The sequence below is a fragment of the Diabrotica undecimpunctata genome, chromosome 8 (assembly GCF_040954645.1).
Source record: "Diabrotica undecimpunctata isolate CICGRU chromosome 8, icDiaUnde3, whole genome shotgun sequence".
Taxonomy (NCBI): domain Eukaryota; kingdom Metazoa; phylum Arthropoda; class Insecta; order Coleoptera; family Chrysomelidae; genus Diabrotica; species Diabrotica undecimpunctata.
The window spans coordinates 72,774,660-72,794,587 of NC_092810.1; the positions used below are offsets into that span (position 1 = coordinate 72,774,660).

The following is a 19,928-nucleotide window of genomic DNA, read 5'->3' on the forward strand; positions in this document are numbered from 1 at the left end:
CCCAGATACTTAATCGATTTAACCGGTGCAACCTCCACACCTTCCACTATAAAGCGAAGAGAGGATTTTTCCCGGCTCCCTTTGAGAACATCTCAGTTTTCTGAGGTGCAACCAGTGCGAGATCATCGGCATAAGCTACAAGAGTGCATCCCCTTGGCATCTGTAGCCTCGTCGTACAGAACATTGCACAGGATTGGACCTAGTACTGAACCCTGCGAACACCCTGCGACAAACTGATGCTGGTATCTTTTTCTCTTATGGACCTCTCAGTAAAGTATCTGCCAATTACGTTGACCAGGTACTCACTAACGCCCAATTCTCTCAGCCTGGACATGATTTTTAATATAATAATATAATAAAACTCTCTACATCAATAATCAAATTTAACCTATTTATTTATAAATAAATTAAACCTCACTTACCTCTTTTTTACTTCCAGATTCTACCCAGGTTTTTGGAGGGGCCGGAATATTCTCATGTTTGTCTATTAGATCAGAAGATTTTCCCTAAAAATCATAGCTTATTAGGAATCATTATTTTCAGAAAAATAAACAGTAATGTAGAAAAATAATCTAATATATAATAATCTAATATAATAATAATTAATCCAACGCGTTGGATTAAAAAGTTTGGTCATGTTTAAATATATTGTGCAGGAATCCTTCTATGATTTAGAAATTTATCAAAGATTATACGGAAAAATTGAAGAAAAAATCGAAAAATTTAATTATAATATTAATATTACAGAATACTCCATAAACTTTAATGAGGGAATTCCCACAGAACTTTTTGAAGCAAAATTAGAACATTTATTGCCATATCAGAAAAATAAAATAGAAATATTACTAAATAAATATGACAATACTTTTGCAAAACATAAATTTGACATTGGGCAGGTTCAAAATAATGAAGCTCAAATTAAACTTTTAGACTATAAATTTGTTGCAAAAAGGCCCTATAGATGCTCGATAGAAGACCAAAAAGATATAGAATTTCAAATAGGACAATTATTAATTACATTGGCTTTTAAACAAAATGAAGGATCTAAAACAAGATTGTGCATTGACTTTCGTGAGTTAAACAAATTAATTATTCCTGAACCCCAACCTTTTCCTTTAATTGACGAGATTTTGACCAAAACAAGGAATGCTAAGTTCTTTACTACTTTAGATATAAATTCTGCTTTTTGGTGTATTCCAGTTCGGATAAAAGATAAATACAAGACAGCCTTCGTTACCCAAAGTGGTCATTGGCAATGGAAATGCTTACCTTTTGGGCTTAAAACATCTCCCGCAATATTTCAAAGAATTTTAAGTAATATTATCAGGAAGCATAATTTAAATTCATTTTGTATAAACTACATAGATGACATTTTAATATTCTCATTATCATTTGAAGAACACTTAGACCATATAGAAAGACTTGTGAAAGCAATTATTGAAGAGGGATTTAGGCTCAAACTTCTAAAATGTAATTTTGCAAGAGAAGAGGTTAAATATTTGGGACACATTGTGGGAAACAATTCAGTTCGTCCGTTACATGATAATTTAATATCGATCAGAGATTTTCCAGCACCAGACACGAGAAAAAAAGTACGACAGTTTTTGGGAAAAGTAAATTTTTACCACAAATATATAAAAGATTCAGCTAGGTTATTAGAGCCACTACATAATTTACTTAGAAAAGGTATCAAATTCCACTGGTCTTTAAGCTGCCAAACAGCTTTTGATAGGGCAAAGAATATCCTCTGTTCTGAACCTATACTAGCCATTTTTAACCCAAATGCTCCTACAACTATATATACAGATGCTAGTGTTCTAGGAGTTGGTGCAGTTCTGAAACAAAAACAAAGAGATGGAGAAATGAAACCCGTAGCATACTTTTAAAAAAAATTGAACAAATATCAAAAAAATAAAAAGGCTATTTTTTTAGAATGCCTGGCAATTAAAGAAGCAATAAAATTTTGGCAATACTGGCTAATGGGAAGAAAATTTCTCGTTATTACTGATCATAAACCCCTTGAGGGAAGAGAACTTCGTACAAGACCAAATGAAGAATTAGGAGATATGACACATTTTCTTTTACAATTTGACTTCGACATTAAATATGAATCTGGAAAAGAAAATGTAGAAGCAGACTGCCTTTCTAGAAACCCAGTTTTGGAAAATATGAAAAATGCAGAAACATTCATAAGAACAGTAAACCTAGTCACATTAACTGAGATAAAACAAGACCAAAATAATAATCGACAAGTTATAGATACAATGACAGGAACAATTTTGAACCAAGATATATTTTATAAATTAAGGAAGAATAAAAAAAATAATTTTATCCAAAGATTTTGGAAAAGAGTTAATAACAAAAGTTCACAAATTTTATGGTCATATTTGTGCTGGTAAAGTAACAAACAAAATTAGAAATTTTTACTACATTAAGAATATAGATTCACTAGCAAAGGATATCTGTCAAAAATGCGAGATTTTCTGTAAAAATAAAACAAGAATTGGTCCAAAATATGGTCTTTTGTCACAATTGGGTCCAGCAGAAGAACCTTTTCAGATAATTTCCTTAGATACAATAGGAGGATTTGGTGGCAATCGTTCGACAAAAAAATACCTCCACTTACTTGTAGATCACTTCACCAGATATGCGTTTGCAGTTACTTCTAAAAATCAGACCACAGATGATTTCATAAAATTAATCGCCAAAATTCAAGATAAACACCCCATAAAAACATTATTAACAGATCAGTATCCAGGAATTAATTCCAAAATATTTAGAAATCATATGAAACATTTAAATATTCAATTAATTTTTACAGCAGTAGACTGTCCATTCTCGAATGGATTAAATGAAAGACTTAATCAGACATTAGTTAACAGAATAAGATGCAAACAAAATGAAACTAGAATTCGAACATGGACAAAAATAGCTGAAGAATGTATAGAGGAATACAATAAAACAGATCATTCTGTAACCGGATATAGCCCAGAATATTTGCTTTTTGGAAAAGCAGATCCGATTGTTCCCGAGGAACTGTGTGAGACAACAAATGTATCAAAAGATAAAGAAATAGCCTATAAAAATTCGGTACATCATGAATATAATAAAAAACTGTATGACAAAAATAGAAAATCCTATGAATTCAAAGAGGGAGATTGCGCATATGTAGAAAATAAATCAAAACTAAATAGAAAAAAACTTGACGAAGTAAGAGTAGGTCCATTTCAAATAAAAAAACAAATTTCAAATGCATTATATGAAGTAGATATTGGATACAAAAAGAATGATATGAATTATTTCCATATTTCAAAATTGATGCCTTGTGGTAAACCATATACTTAGATGGTTATCATACCTTTTTGGTAGGGGGATGTAAAAGTAAACCTATGTTTATTTTAAGTGAAACAGCAGGGTTTAGTTATTTTTAGTTATTTAAATTTTTAGGTTGTATGACTGTTTAAGTTTTATTGACATTGCCATATTCTAAATTGTATGGTACAATTGTCAAATTACTTAATGGCGTGAAAAATAGCATTGTTCTTGATTCTCTTTTTAGGTTTGTATATTTGTTAAGTTGTGTTAGTTATGTTATTATTGTTAATAATTTATATTGTAGAATTTTCACGATAATAAACTCTTTTTAGACGAATTCAAACTGCTATCTCTTCACATGAATAAGGGTATGATATTACACTTTATATATATATATATATATATATATATATATATATATATATATAAAGTAGTTACGTATTATTGATTGACACGTTATGTAAACTAAAGTTTTATTTTGAGGTTGCAGTCATTATTAGGGCAGGATAAGTAAAACTCTTTGTTCTTTTATCAAGCTTTCGCAAAATTTATTTGCTTCTTCAGGATATGCTAAAATATGGTTACAATTATTTTATCAGTAAACACAATGAAATTAGAATAAAAATATTGTATAAACTAGCACAAAAAATTTCAACATGAGGTTAATCCATTAAATTTTCAAATTCACAAAACATTAAACTTAAGTATATATATATATATATATATATATATATATATATATATATATATATATATAATCTTTGCAGATTAGTTAAATAGTAAACTCTTAAATATTGGATTAATTCTTGCAGATTTCCCCAATATTTAAGAGTTTACTATATATATATATATATATATATATATATATATATATATATATATATATATATATATATATATATATATACCCCGTATTTTCCATTACTAACTTTCACCAAATTAAAGTTAATATATAAGAATTTATAGAATCCTTTGTAGGTTCGAATAGACAAGAAATAATTAGGAACAATTTTAAATTTTACAGGAGATGCCACATATGAGATCTTTTAGATCTCAAGATTATCATAATATAGAAACCGATAGTATACTTATAATAAAAGATCGTTAGGCAACTCACGAAAAGATGGTATGACCAAAAAGTCAGATCAGGAAAATCATCGATCCTTGAACAATACTTTTGAGACATATACATAAAGAATTATCCAAACAACAGTAATAAAAACCTAATAGTTTAGATGGACTTTACTTTTACTATAGCACTGATTGTGGCACCAATTAAATCATGTATAAGATATCTGCTAAAATACAACTAAACGTGGAAAGTATCTACTTACTTTTTTCATAAGAGTATCTAATACAATAGCAGCTACACTTTCGCTGGCATCTTCTTTCGTTTTTGCAGGTGAACCAACTATGAGTTGTCCGTCGCTTAATGTTATCTGGGCTTTGATCATGTTTTCCATCGAGAAATATTGATATCGTGGTGTACCCAAACCATTTGACTGGTAATAAGTTAATAATCTTACACTGGCAGGAATTTTCGCAACTTGCTGAAATATTAATATTTCAATAAAAAATGAACTATTTTTTATTGCACATTAAGAGTCAATTTTAAGTATGGACCGTTTCCTCAATTATCTCGGAAACGTCTTTAACGATTTATGTTAAGAAATTTAATAAAATTAAACTTACGGTAAGAATTATTTACAAAGATTTATTTAAACGTTTTACAAATGTTATGATCCTAAAACTGTTGAATAAACTATTCTTTAATAATTGCCACTACATTACAAATAAACGGTCTTATATAGCTAGGAAATAAATTTGACAGTTCTGGTAAAGAATCGAAGAATGCGAGTCCGATTTTTTATAGTTTCAGATTATTCCGAACATATATATCGTCCGCAGTCTATATTATTCATTCATATTATTAGTCACACAGAAGTTTAGGTCAGGACTTGTAACAATATAAATTTTGGTTTGAGAGTTTTGTAGCAATATTTCCGCTACCCAAATGCCATAACTTCGTAGATATAGCTAAATTAATATTATATTGGTCCAAGTTAAAATGATACATTAAGATAACTATGAGTGCTGCAGTAACAACTTTGACGTTTCAATAAACTATTATTGTTGGTGTTTATTGACAGTAACAATGGATTGTTTACCTGAATAGGAACGAATTGACATATTAGGATATGGTAACATGCCTAGAAGTTAACAAGAAACGTGTAATATATTTAATAATTTATACCCTAACCGAAATTCTATAACAAGATCTACTGTAAGTTGGTAAAAAAGTTTAATCAAACTGGTGCAAGAATTAACCAAATCAAGACGCAGAAAAACAACTGAAGACAAATCTTTAGATATTTGTGTCATGTTAGAAGACGATTCGCACTTGAGTACTAGACAAATGTCCAAAGAATTTTAAGTGATAACACATTCCATCCATACAAAGTAAGGTTGGTTCAAGAGTCAGTTTAAAATTTTGGCAGACGTGAAGGGTTTGCAGACATAATTGTGGAATATTACATTATTTTCGTTGGATGCGTGAATACAGCACCCGTTATTCAAAAAAATTTAATATATTTACTGAAATAATAAGCGACAAATAATTGTCGCTTTTTAATTAAAGGAAATTTAAATGCTCCTTAAATTGATTGAATTGAATTGAAAACACTGTTACACCTGAGTTGGTTCGATTATTTGCAAATGAAAGTATTTTCCATTGCCTTGTTAATTTATAAATTTCATTATTTGAAACTTTCAGACAATAACAATAACCCAAATAGAAGTATTTGACCGCCACATAATGGGTCTCCACCTCACTATGCGCTTAAGGTTAGGCAACATAGGATATTAATCCTTAGACTATTTCCTATGGGATCATTTGGGGTAATGTTTATAAAACAAAACTTGCTAATATTGGATAATTAAAAGATATGATTACCGTATAGATGATTGAGCAGTCAGACAGGTTGTGTTGAAAAGTTTTAAAGATCGCATGCCTTCGTTAGATTAAAGTAAACGGACAACATTTTGAGTATCTGTTGTACCCCAGTGATTTGGATAGAGCTTTTACTGCACCTGTTAGGAGATTTCTGTTATATTATAAGGATATATATTAAAGATTTTTTAAATTAAACGAGTTTATTAAATCATACTTAGCTATATTATTTTAACTTTGGCAGATATTATATAAATTTAACTCCTAAAATTATCGCATTTAGGTCTGAACAGGAAAAATATTCATTATATTTCCAGAAAAACTGAAAATCTAACAAATGTAAATACCACCATAAGACAAAAGGACAAATATAAAATATTATTTAAAAATAGGTACTTGTAATGTGTCTCAAATTAGTGGTTTCTGAAATACATGGTACTAAAAGTTGATAACTATAAATATAATAGATATTGTTCCGAAATCAGCTATGTTTCCAGATACTAGCTTAAAAATTGGATTGGGAAGGTAAACAGAATTATATTATTATATTTAAGTTAGCTTCTAGATGTCATCTACACTGATCACTAACCAATGCATTACTGCATTGGTCAGTGATCAATGTAGTAGTGTTTGTGGGCTCGGGAGACTGAGACCTCGGAAGTCCTGAAGAACTTTCAGAGTTATCTCAATTCAGTTATCAACACTCTTGTTTCTCGTTCCATAAGACTTAGCATCATAGATCATCCGAAATCAATTCAGTAAGGCAAACACTCTTACAATACGACTACCACAAAACCCAAATCAATAGGAGCATTTAAAAACATCTAAACTCCATTCCACCCAAAAAAGAAGCCATGTCGCCTGATCAACCCAAAATCTTTCTATCTTTTATTAAAGGTGTCACTGACAAGATCAGTAGAACTCTTAACCCTCTAAACATCAAAGCCATCTTCACTACTCACTCCAAGTTATCCAATCTCGTCAGATCCGTAAAATACCAAATCTCCAATGAAGACCATGGTGTCTACGAGATACCTTGTCCCAGTTGCCCACGTACATACATAGGACAAACAAACCGACAAATACATAACCGTATTTACGAACATTCTATATATGTAAAACATTCCGATACTACTTCAGCTCGAACCCAACATCATATTCAGACAGGCCACAAAATAGATTTCGAAAAAGCAAAAACCATCGCCCTCATCCGCTCCTTAAAATCGAGAAGCGTTCGTAAAGCCATCGAAAGTGAAAAACAGCCTAACAGCTTAAAAAGGCGTTTTCCGATTTTTTTTTTTGGTATAATTGTTTATAATGTTTGCGTGGTTTTAAACATTTCATATTTTTACTACGTCCTAGATAGTTTTTTAATCTTACTTTCTGAATTTTTTTTGACGTCTTTATATTTTTTAATGGTTTTAATCTCTCTCTTTAACTCTAGGTTTTAAATAAGAATGGTCTTGTTAGTATTGTTTACATATTGCTACAATTACTTACCGCTAACATATCAAATGAAAGGTTTGGCGATCTTGCTTTATCGTGGACAATTTTGGGACAGTTAACATCTGAATTCTTTTCTCTACTTTCCGTCGTACGTTTTTCATTTTCGATTTTACCTATTCCTAAAAGACTTTTTAAGTAATCCGTATTGACTGTCGGTGGAGCCTAAAAATATAATTATCAGAAAATTACCTTCTATTACCTACATTACCTTAAAGATTATATTATATGGGATTAAATCACAATTAATTGTAATGAAAATTATATTTTACATTTGTTTTGCCAATCCGAAAATCGTTTTCAAAAATTCTAAAATAAAATTATGAATGATCTTAACCTGTAACCTAGCCTTTGGTCATGGAATCATACATGTCCATTAACCCGGCTCACGGAGCACAGAGCCACCTTCTCTGTCGCTCACATGGGTAACTCCAATCTGGCGCGTCCATGTCGCGGAGGTGGGCATCTATCATTTCAGTAGGCCGGAGTAAATAGATGGTCAAGTCCAGATCGGGACCCAGTTCTGTGGGGTATAACACGGACCCCTACCTAGGGATACAGGTGAAGACCACAACGGTAGGCACGGCGGAGAAGATCTTCGGTACGACGTGGATGGCGGAAGTGGCATCCCTGGATTTTAGGGATGGTATAAAATCAAACCGATAGCGTCTGACCCATATTGGGCGGTTGTCAAAAGCGTCTGTACCCATAATGAGTGGCTGAACTAAAAACTCCTCAACACGCAAAGCAAGCGTGACGTTTTAATTGCTATTACCCCTTTATTATGTCAGATACGAATACAAAAACGGATTTACCCCAGGTGAGTAGAAAGAAAAATTCAGAATCTCACACTGATAGACTATCAGTCAGTCCCACGGATTCTGGGGGGGGGGGACAAAATTCTGACATATTTTAGAAAACCATCTAACAGATATATATCTCTAAAAATTGCAACTTTCAATGCAAGAACCCTGCTATCAGAAGAAAAATTCATAGAAATGGAATCTAAACTTGATAAAATCAATTGGGACATTGTTGGAGTCGCTAAGGTCAGAAGGAAAGGAGAAAGCCTAACCACTTTAAAATCCGGTCACATTTTCTATCATGTCGGAGAAAACGATGGGAATGGAGGCATTGGGCTCTTTATTAATAAAAAACTAGCTGAGAATATCATATCAGTAAAAGCAGTTTCCACAAGAGTTATACTTGCAAAATTACAACTAAACACCCGTTACTCCATAAAGATCATTCAAGTCTATGCACCAACATCGAGTCACGCTGACGAAGAAATAGAACAGTTCTATGATGACTTGTACACAGCTGTTTCAGAAGACCAAGAACATTTTACGGTAATATGTGGCGACTGTAATGCCAAAAGAGGAATAAGCACTGACCCAGCTGAAAATGCCCTCGGCAATTTTGGCACACCAGGTAGAAACGAAAGGGGCGAAATACTCTTAAATTTCCTATTAGAAAACAATCTATATTTAATGAATAGCTTCTTCTATAAGAAGATCCATAGAAGATGGGCTTGGAAGAGCCCCGATGGTAAGACAAAAAATGAGATCGACTTCATCATCACTGACAAAAAACATATAGTCAAAGATGTTACAATCTTAAATCAATTTTCGGTTGCAAGCGATCATAGAATGGTCCGAGAAACTGTAGAAATCAATATTAAGGAAGAAAGACTGAAGATGATAAAAAGTAAAAAATTCAAACCTTGGATGCGCCCAACGAATCAACTTGACTTTGAAAAATATATCACCAGTAACTTACTCAGAAATACAACAAGAGAAGACGTAAATAACCTAAACGAAGAAATAGTAGATACAGAAAAGAACAAAAAATTAGTAAAGAAACGAAACAAAAAATTGAAGATCGTAGAATGCTGAGAAGTCAAGGAAATGTTGACTCACAAGTTGACTCACATGTTGACTCACATGTTGACTCAAGATATAAACAGCATCAATAAAGAAATCTCTAAAGCCATCAGACGGGATATTAGAAAATACAACAACGAGAAAATTATAAATACTATAGAAGACAACAAAAGCATGAAAGCATTGAGAAGAAAAATGGAAAAAAAGAAATCTTCCAACTTAAAGACAAAAATGGAAATATTATTTCAGATAGACCAAGCATATTACATATAGTGGAAAGTTTCTATGAAACATTATATAAAAGTCAAGTTATTCCAGAGCTCATCGAACAACCAATACAAAAGGTACATAATGTAGGATCGGAGGATATACCAGATTATCACGAGAGGAAATTCAACATGCCCTCAAAAATATGAAAAATAATAGAGCTCCGGGGGAAGATGGTGTAGTCATTGAAACAATTAAACTAGGAGGTCCACTTTTGATGTCCCGAATCCAAACACTTTTTAATCTATGTCTGCATAGTGAAAACATTCCAAGTAAATGGAAGAATTCGGTTACAATCCTCCTCCACAAAAAAGGAAATAAATCAGAACTCGAAAACTATAGGCCAATTAGTTTGCTTAACCACCTATACAAGTTCTTTACTCGAATACTGACAAACAGATTAGAAGCAAAACTCGATTTCTATCAATCAGAAGAACAGGCAGGATTTCGAGCGGGACACGGAACAAACGACCATTTGCAATGCTTTAAAACTCTAGTTGAAAAGTCTATCGAATATAACAGACCCCTTGCTCTTATCTTTGTCGACTTCCACAAAGCATTTGACACAGTCGAAACAGTTGCTATCTTAAAAGTACTATCAGAAAGCAGAATAGATCACAGGTATGCAAATATTATTCGAAATATATACGAAAATGCGACAACAACCGTTAACCTCCATTGCATGACTGAGAAGATAAAAATTGGCAGAGGGGTGCGGCAGGGAGATACCTTGTCGCCAAAACTATTTATAACAGTTATGGAGTACGCATTTAAACGGCTAGAGTGGGAATCAAAGGGTATTAGCATCGATGGAAAGATATTCAATCATCTCAGATATGCCGACGATATTGTTCTCATAACAGACAACTTAAGAGAAGCCAGAGTTATGCTACAACAACTACAGCAAGTAACCCAGAAAGTCGGTTTAAAAATAAACTATGGAAAAACAAAAATGATGACCAATCTCGTCCCCAATGAGCTAATAGAAATCGAAAAGTCGCCCATAGAACTTGTGGAAAAATATGTGTATTTGAATATACCGATCCATTTAAAAAGAAAAGCTTTTAACCAGTGCGTTCTACCAGTCCTCACATACGGAGCAGAAACCTTAACTCTCACAAAAACATCAGCTGAAAAATGGAATAAGCTTGGAATAAGCTTAAGAAATAGAATAAGAAACGAGGAAGTTCGTAGACGAACCGGAGTCTAAGACATTATCGAACATATTACAAGACAAAAATGGAGATGGGCAGGACATGTTGCAAGAATGAAAGACGACAGTTGGACAAAAAAATTGCTTGAGTGGAGACCACGGGCTGACAAGCGAAGCCGAGGAAGACCCCCAACGCGATGGACCGACGACCTCAAAAGCATCGTGACCAATTGGATAGCAGAGGCGCAGAACAGAAGCAGATGGAAAAGTCTAGAGGATGCCTATGTTCAACAATGGACAACTCAGGGCTGATTGATGATGATGAACCTGTAACTATTCATAATTGGCGGTATCTCGTAATGCCAATTATAACCAGCCACTTTAACTTTCAGCACATTACTACCAAACGTGAATTTTAAACATTTCCGGATTGTGATTTAATCCCATATAAAATATTTAACTGAAACATGCCATACTAAAACAGTTTCACAATGGATTACCTTTCTTGAACTACCGGCCTTGGTTTTATTTTCCTGTGACTAAAACAATAGAAAGATTTTTGTAAAAGACATTGTCATAGACTATATATATATATATATATATATATATATATATACATTCAGGTGTACAAAAAATTCGATCCATGACATATTGCCACCGCGCTAGAATCATCAATGAATACTTAGAACACATCGAAATTGTCCGTATGAATTGGCCCGCTTGCAGCCCCAACGTCAATCCAATCGAACATCTATGAGACACACTGGGGAGATGTACTCGCCACTCGCAGATGTGACAACCCCTCCCAAATAACTTGCCTGAACTTAGTGCTACGCTTCAGACAATATGGAACGCATTGGACCAACTTCATGTTCAAAATTGAATTACCAGAGTGCTAAGACGTATGCAGGCGTTAAAAGGGACCGACGAGGAAATACTAGGTAAATAACAAATAACAGAAATATTATTTTGTTAAAACTGGTTTGGTCAACAAAGCTAATTTCCGTTTTTTCAATTTTCAAATAATGCCACGTTTTTATAAATCAATCCTTTTTTTGCATAAATTGTGTTTCTTATTTACATTTACTGTCTCTCCTCAAATCTGTGTCATCAAGCTATAAGTGACATCTCCAAAAACGTGTCTTGTCTCTATAAAATAGGGTGGATAGAATTTACATATATAAATATATATATATATATATATATATATATATATATATATATATATATATATATATATATATATAGCCCAAAATCTATTCATGTGTTGAATATATGCCTCTCCCATTTCTCTCTGTCTTCTGTTTGTCTTTTCCACATTGGACCTGCGCTTTGCCCAATGTCATCTTTCCATCTCATTTGCGGTCGACCTCTTAACCTTTTTGCAGTATATGGTCTCCAGCGACCAATTTCTTTATTCCATCTTCCATCCTGATATCTTTCGTTATGCCCAGCCCATTTCCATTTTAATTTCAATGCATGTTCGACGTTGCGTCTGTTGTTTCGGTTTTGCATCTTATCCACTCGTTCCTCTTTTTATCTCTCAACGATATTCCCAACATTTGTCTTTCCATAGCTATTTGAGTTTTCTTTATGCTATCTAAGTTGCTCTTGGTACATGTCCACGTCTGGGAACCATATGTCAGAACAGGTAGGACGCATGCATTAAATACCTTCGTTCTTAATTTTAAAGGTATTTTTTGTTTTTTGATAGTATATGAGAGTTTTCCGAATGCAGCCCACCCCATTCTTATTCTTCTGGTTATTTCTTTAGTCTGGTTACTTTTGTCTGCTCTGATAGCTTGTCCTAAGTAAATATATTCTTGGACGTGTTCTATGTTTGTTCCACCTATGGTAATTGCTGATGTCTTCTGTATTAGTCATTATTTTAGTTTTCTTTAGATTCATTTTTAGTCCTTTCTCAAGAGATGTTTTTCTAGGTCTGAAATCATTATTCGTAATTGTTCCATAGTTGTTGCTATCAGGAGTACATTATCGGCGAATCTTAGATGATTTAAATATTTCCCGTTTATACAAATTCCTTTATTGTCCCAGTCTATAGATTTAAAAATGTCTTCCAACGCCAGAGTAAATAGTTTGGGTGAGATTGTATCCCCTTGTCTGACACCTCTACAAATTCTAATTAATGGAGTTTGCAAATCTTTGTCTAGCTGAATTCTCATAGTGGCGTTTTGATATATATTGTGGATTAGCATTCTGTACCGTGAATCTATTTGGCAATTAACTAGCGCTTCTTCCACTGCCCATAGTTCTATGCTGTCAAACGCTTTTTCATAGTCAATAAACGCTAGGTATATTGGAAGGTGGTATTCATTGGTCTTTTCTATCAATATTTTAAGGGTGTTGAAGGTGGTCGGTTGTGCTGTACCCCTTTATATATATATATATATATATATATATATATATATATATATATATATATATATATATATATATATACATCCCGCTATCCTTTAGAACTCTTTTCACGTTGCAGTAATTTAGCATCACCAAGAATTGCTATCATTTTATATTTATAAATTGTGTATGTTCGTTTAGGGCACCTTTGTAGGCTTGGCACTGTTGTCGGTTTTTTAATATTCCGATTTTTTTTATATATTTAATTTTTACATCAAACCTACGTTTTAACATCGAGCGGTAAAATCACTGTATTTGGCATCATTTTAGAGCCAGTAGATGATGCCGGTATTAATCCTTAAAATAATATTTTAGATACCTAAATATCGATCGGTTGTTTGGGTCAAGTTCGAATAACGACATTGAAACTACCTGCTCACAAGTTGCAGTCTCAACAGGTTTTTTTCTTCGTTTAGATGTTATATTTATTTAACCTAGATATTTTTGCCCAGAGAATCGTGTAGGGGAATATTTTACATAAATTTTAATTTACAACCTGTTTAGTCGAAGCTATCGATGAATAGCTTGAGATAAATATTATGGTTTTATGGGATTAAGGCCTTTATTATTGGTTGTGATTGTGATAATGTTTGAAATTTTGATTTCCATTCCGGAAATCGTTCTCAAACAACGTTTTTCTGTACAAAATGTGTATACACATGTTTACATAATTAGTACAATAAACAAAGCTATTGTAAAATAATAGTGGAAATCAAAACGTTAAATATTAGTTAATTAAAAATGTAATTTTCATCTCAATAACGACCAATAATTGTGGCTTAATCACATAAAAAAATAATATTTGACTTTGACCATGCCATAAGAAAGTAGTTCACGGAACCTCGCTAAATAATTTAAAAAAATCTTATACAGAAAGTTAAATTCTAAATAGTATGAGGGGTAGCTGACGAAAAATTCGTAAAGACGTACAGTTGATTTTGCTTTGTTTTTTTAAACAATCTTAAAAGGCAAAAAAAATAATTTTTTGCTTATAAAACGTTTTGTATACATTCTAAAGAAAAATAATTCAAATAATAGTTGTAGACCATAAAAAGTTTTTTATGTAGAGAAATACCAAATTTAAATACATAAATAATTGATATAATTCCAAAAACCCGTAAACTCTATGATATTATGTTTGTAGTAATTTATAAATAATGTTAATAACTTTGTTTTTGGCCTAACGAAAGGCAATTATGGCAATTGATGAGTTATTAAAGTGTGCTAAATATCAAGCAGATCAAAAAATATTTTACAATTTATTCAATTTGTTTATGACAGAAAGCGATTATTTAAACAACTGTACTTGTCCAAACAGTATGACTCTACAAGTATTTTGTAACTTGCAATCGATTCTTTTCGCTTTTAGTATAGGGTATATTTATAGGGTATATTAAACAAACTTTAACATATTATTAAATTTTTTATTAAAAACCAGTTTGAATAGGGGACTTTTTAGTTTTTAGACCACTTCACGTTTTTTCAGTTTCTTTGACAAGTGAGGATTATCTATTCGCTTATTTCTTAATATGGGCTATGAGCAATTATCTAGTCAAATCAACACTATTATAGAAGTTACCCATACTTTTTTAGTAGTCATTCAGACGGTTCATCTTAATTGTCCCCATATGGAACATAAGTCCGAGAAAAGTCTTAAATTCTGTTTGTGTTGTTTCTTTCCAAAACGCAATCCTCGATTTTTCTGAACGACTTTGTGCAAATATTTCGTCAGAGTCAATCAGAGTCACTTCCACCATTCATTTAATCTACATCGTCCTCGCCAGATGCTTCTAACAATGATTGTAATTCAGCAGTGGTCAATCTACGTTTATATTCACATTTAGCTTTTTTAGATGTCGAAGGCATATTATTTACATCCATCTTTTTATAAATACTATAACTCACTTTTACGGAGGTAATTAACAATTAAAATGTTCTACTAAAACTATCAATTTACGACTTCCAATACTATAAAGCCACTTGAGGTATAATACGTTTTTACTCAATAATAGTTCCTGTATAAGTAAAATTGTTTTTTAATGTGCTCCATTGAAGCACACTAGACATATTCCAGTTTTGCCATCACATTCTTCAGAGTATGTTTTAACTTTTTTAACTTTTCTATCGTCCTTTCTACTAGTCATGCTTCTTCTTAAAATTTTGTTACATCTTGTACACTTTCTTCTCTTTGTATTATCTACATCGCTTTGCCTGAGATGGTATTTTTGGGTGTAACTGTTCGTGAGGGTTACAACATTTCTTTATTTGCAAATGCCTTCGCGAACTCCAGTCTGAACTCAAGGATAGGTTGTCGCTTTTTTACGTTTTCTATTATTTAGCAACTAAGCATTTACTACTGCGGTATTAAATGCGGTATTAAATATTAATTCCACTGCCACTTTCCGGTACCACTTCAGAATTTTGCGTATTGGGCTTTGGTAAGAAGCCACTTAATCACTAAAATCAACACTCTTTTTCACCAAGTTATAATCGAGAACAGTTTGTGGTTTTAGTACTTGTGTATAATTTTTCTTTTCATCTGATTAAACCAAGATATAACTATTATGTTTAAATGTTGTAAGGATTAAAACTGGTCTTTTGTCGACCCATTTTATTACTTGTAAAATCAATAATGGGGTTAAGTTTCATCGTGAGTAACTGGTTGCAATTTTTTTAATCGAGATTTTGGTTTTACATGTTTTTATAGTAAAACATCTGCACATGAATAATTCGTTTCTTGAACAATGATTTCAATTCATCGACCAATAGTCTAAAATAAGGTTTTATTACGTCGTCCGGAATATTATAAACTGGTTCTTTTTCACAAATATATTGGAAATATGGTTTACATTCTATATTTAGAAAAATCTTTTACTGCAACTCTTGTTCCCATAAGACCGTATGTTATAAATAAATATATTCCTATAAGAATTATCTTGAAAGATGAAAAAAATACAATAAAAAAGTGCAATATTAAGTGTTATTTAAAAAATAATAAGTCATTCACGGGCGTACAGTTAAAAACAAAAGTTTTCAGTGTTCTATTGCTTGATTATTATTATCTGGTATTCTGAAAATGTTGACATTTTTTCCTGGTCTGATCTCCCTCAACTAACGTCATCTTTCTTAATTGGTGGGTTGTATTGATCAGGTCTCTTTAAGTGTTTTGTTGCTATCCATATGATCTTCTTTAGACAATGTACTAATGTAGTGTTCAAATGTGGCATTGCGTACATCATGTAGCGCTCATCTTAATTGTCTGATTATCTACCTCTTGCTCTTTATTTTTCGACTATTAGTTGTATAATATAATTCGGAGTGTTATTTGTCTTTTCTTGATTTGGAATTGTTAATCGTGTAGCTCCATATGAAATAGTAGGAGATGAAAACGGCAGCATATTCATCCATAAAAAAAAGGAAACGCGATAAAGATATCTGAAACAACTGTTTTATGTTATAAGAGATGAAATAGTCCGAAATTACCAAAACAGGTGAACAGGGCACCATAAAGAGGAAGTAAAATTAGCTATGAAACAGTTTGAATGAGAAAAAGAAGTAAGCTTAGACCAAATACCAGCAGGAATTATTCAACTGAAGAAAAAAATTAAATCGATAACAATATTCACTCCATTTACAGAAAAGGCGGTGACCCGCAATTATTTTAAGAACTTCTTTAATAGCCTCCAGTCAACAATTTCCTAACCATGTTTAAAAAACGTACGGAATGCACTGTATATACTAACCCAAGTCGTCAACATACTTGTTGTTGCAGTTATGTATTACGATCAACTTAAAGGTTATGCACGACTCCCCTTGTATAGGTACACAGGCAAGCACATGCGGGAGAAAAAAGATTTGTCATACCGTTACATTATGTCAAATTTTAACGTTGAATATTTTATGGTCCCCTTTGGGTTATAAAACGAATGATCGACTTTTTCTCGCACAGATCCCTGCTATGTAACTTTACAAAGCGAGTTTGCTGGGTATTAAAGAACCGTCTATGGCATCATATAATTTTACGCTAATATTTCACGTTCTGCGACGCATTCCACGTTTGACACATTGTCTTTTTTAGTTTACTGTCATTCTTTTTGTTAAATCCTATCTCATTCTCGTCACAGCGTCAAGGAGCAGTAAATGTGTATACTGAACGGGAGGCATATGTCTAACAGTGAACGTTGGAGATTTTTCGAGTTTATCATATCTTCTTCTTTGAGTGCCTCTGCTATCGGAGATTGGATATCATAAGGCGATTCTAATTTTATTTACTGCTGTTTTGAATAATTCGTTAGTGGTACAGCCAAACCACTCTCTTAAATTTCTCATCCAGGACATTCTTCTACGGCCTGGATTTCTGCGTCCTTGGATTTTTCCATGCATTATATTTTGTAGGAATGTGTACTTTTGTCCTCTCATCAGGTGGCCAAACTATTCAAGTTTTCTCTTTTTTATATTCAGTATAACTTCTGGATCGTTATTTATTCTGCGTATTACCTCTTCATTTGTAATTTTATCCACCCAACTTATTTTTAGTATACGGCGGTAGCACCACATCTCAAAGCTTTCAAGATTTTTAACATTCTTCTGTTTAAAGAGTCCATGCCTCAACAACCGTAAAGCAAAGTACTGAATACATACTAAGTAGTTAACTAAAAGTGGAAGTATGCAAAGAGATGTATGACGTAATCGTATGGTATTCGCTAATAATCCTGTCACGTAATATGCCACACACTTCTGTGCGTTAATTCGTTTACGCAACTAAGCCTCTTTTGACATAACATATATAGGAGCAAAGATATATACCTATAGTCCTTTTAGTGTTGATGTATTTGATTTGTACGTCGTAGTATTCTATTAGTTAAATGGTACCATTTCAGGTACTTTACGTCACGATTGGACTAATAGGATCGAAGATACATAACTAAGGCCCTTTTGCCAAGCTACTCTATTTAATTTTTATATCTCATTGTATTATATTAGTTAAATTCTATCATTTAAGGTACGAAACGTCATGATTGGACTAATAGGACCGCAGATACATAACTAAGGCCCTTTTGACAAGCTGATGTATTTTATTTTTCTATCTTATTGTATTCGATTGGTTAAATCCTATCATTTGAGGTACTGTACGTCACGATTGGGCCACTAAAAACAAAGATACGTAACTAAGGCCCTTTTGACGTGACGCTGTATTTGATTTCTATGTCATTGTATTCTATTGGTTAAGTGCTATCATTTGAGGTATCGTACGTCACGATTGGACTAATAGGACCGAAGATACATAACTAAGGCTATTTTGACATGCTACTCCATTAAATTTTTATACCTCATTGTATTTTATTTGTCAAATCCTTTCATTTGAGGTACTGCACGTCATGATTGGACTAATAGAACTAAAGATACACAACTAAGGCCCTTTTGACATTGTTCTGCATTTGATTTTTATATCCCATTGTATTATTTATGTTAAATCCTATCATTACAGGTACTATACGTCACGATTGGACTAATAGGACCGAAGATACGTGACTACGGCCCTTTGGACATGTTGCTGTATTTAATTTTTTTATTTCGTTGTTTTTAATTGGTTAAATCCTGTCATTTGAGATACTGTACGTCACGATTGGACTAATAGAAACGAAGATATATAATTAAGGCCTTTTTGACATGCTGCTATATTTGATTTTTCTGTCTTATTGTATTTTATTGGTTAAATCCTATCATTTGAGGTGCTGTACGTCGCGACTGGACGAATTGGAGCGAAGATACAATAGGTAGTTGCAATATATCATAACCCGTTACTTTTAACCAAACATGATGCCAGAATGATTTGTAGATGAAAAATATATATATATATATATATATATATATATATATATATATATATATATATATTCTTAAATTTACTATTTCGTCGTGGGTAATATTATATTCAACAACGATGCCAAATTTCTGATGCTAAAATGATTGATAATGAAAGTGGGATATACATTTTCATGTATATAATGGCAGCGAGTAAACGGTAAAACCCTGAACTAAATATATATAATATTTTCACTGTACCATCATTTTAGACTCAAACATTTTCTGGAATAAACTTATATAACTCAGTAAGGGATAAAAAGAGAAAGCGGATAATTTAAAATACCAACACGGTATCAAGACTCTAATCAATGAGATGGTTAAAATTCTTGTAACAAGTACGGGAAAACAGTTATTAAGGTATTGTAAAGTAGCGTCGATATACAGATGCTACTTTGCAAGACGATGCTAAATTGATGGTAAAAGCATAATGTATCGATGCGAAAATGATAGTAGGATGTATATATATATATATATATATACCTATATATATATATATATATATATATATATATATATATATATATATACCGCATATATAATCACCAGAAATATACATATACTCCGCCAAAAA

General features: G+C 32.3%; 1 protein-coding gene across 3 annotated transcripts in view; it reads right to left on the bottom strand.

Moving 5' to 3' along the window:
* Positions 1-19,928, bottom strand: part of pcm (5'-3' exoribonuclease pacman) — a 160,287-nt gene that overhangs the window by 28,283 nt on the left and 112,076 nt on the right. For 2 of the 3 annotated variants that reach the window (XM_072540490.1, XM_072540488.1), the window contains exons 16-19: positions 11,572-11,610; positions 7,766-7,933; positions 4,650-4,865; positions 423-506 (exon numbers count right to left, since the gene is read on the bottom strand). In XM_072540490.1, coding sequence (XP_072396591.1) covers positions 423-506; positions 4,650-4,865; positions 7,766-7,933; positions 11,572-11,610 — 507 coding nt within the window. The remainder of the gene's footprint in view (positions 1-422; positions 507-4,649; positions 4,866-7,765; positions 7,934-11,571; positions 11,611-19,928) is intronic. The other variant, XM_072540489.1, reaches the window with a different exon arrangement.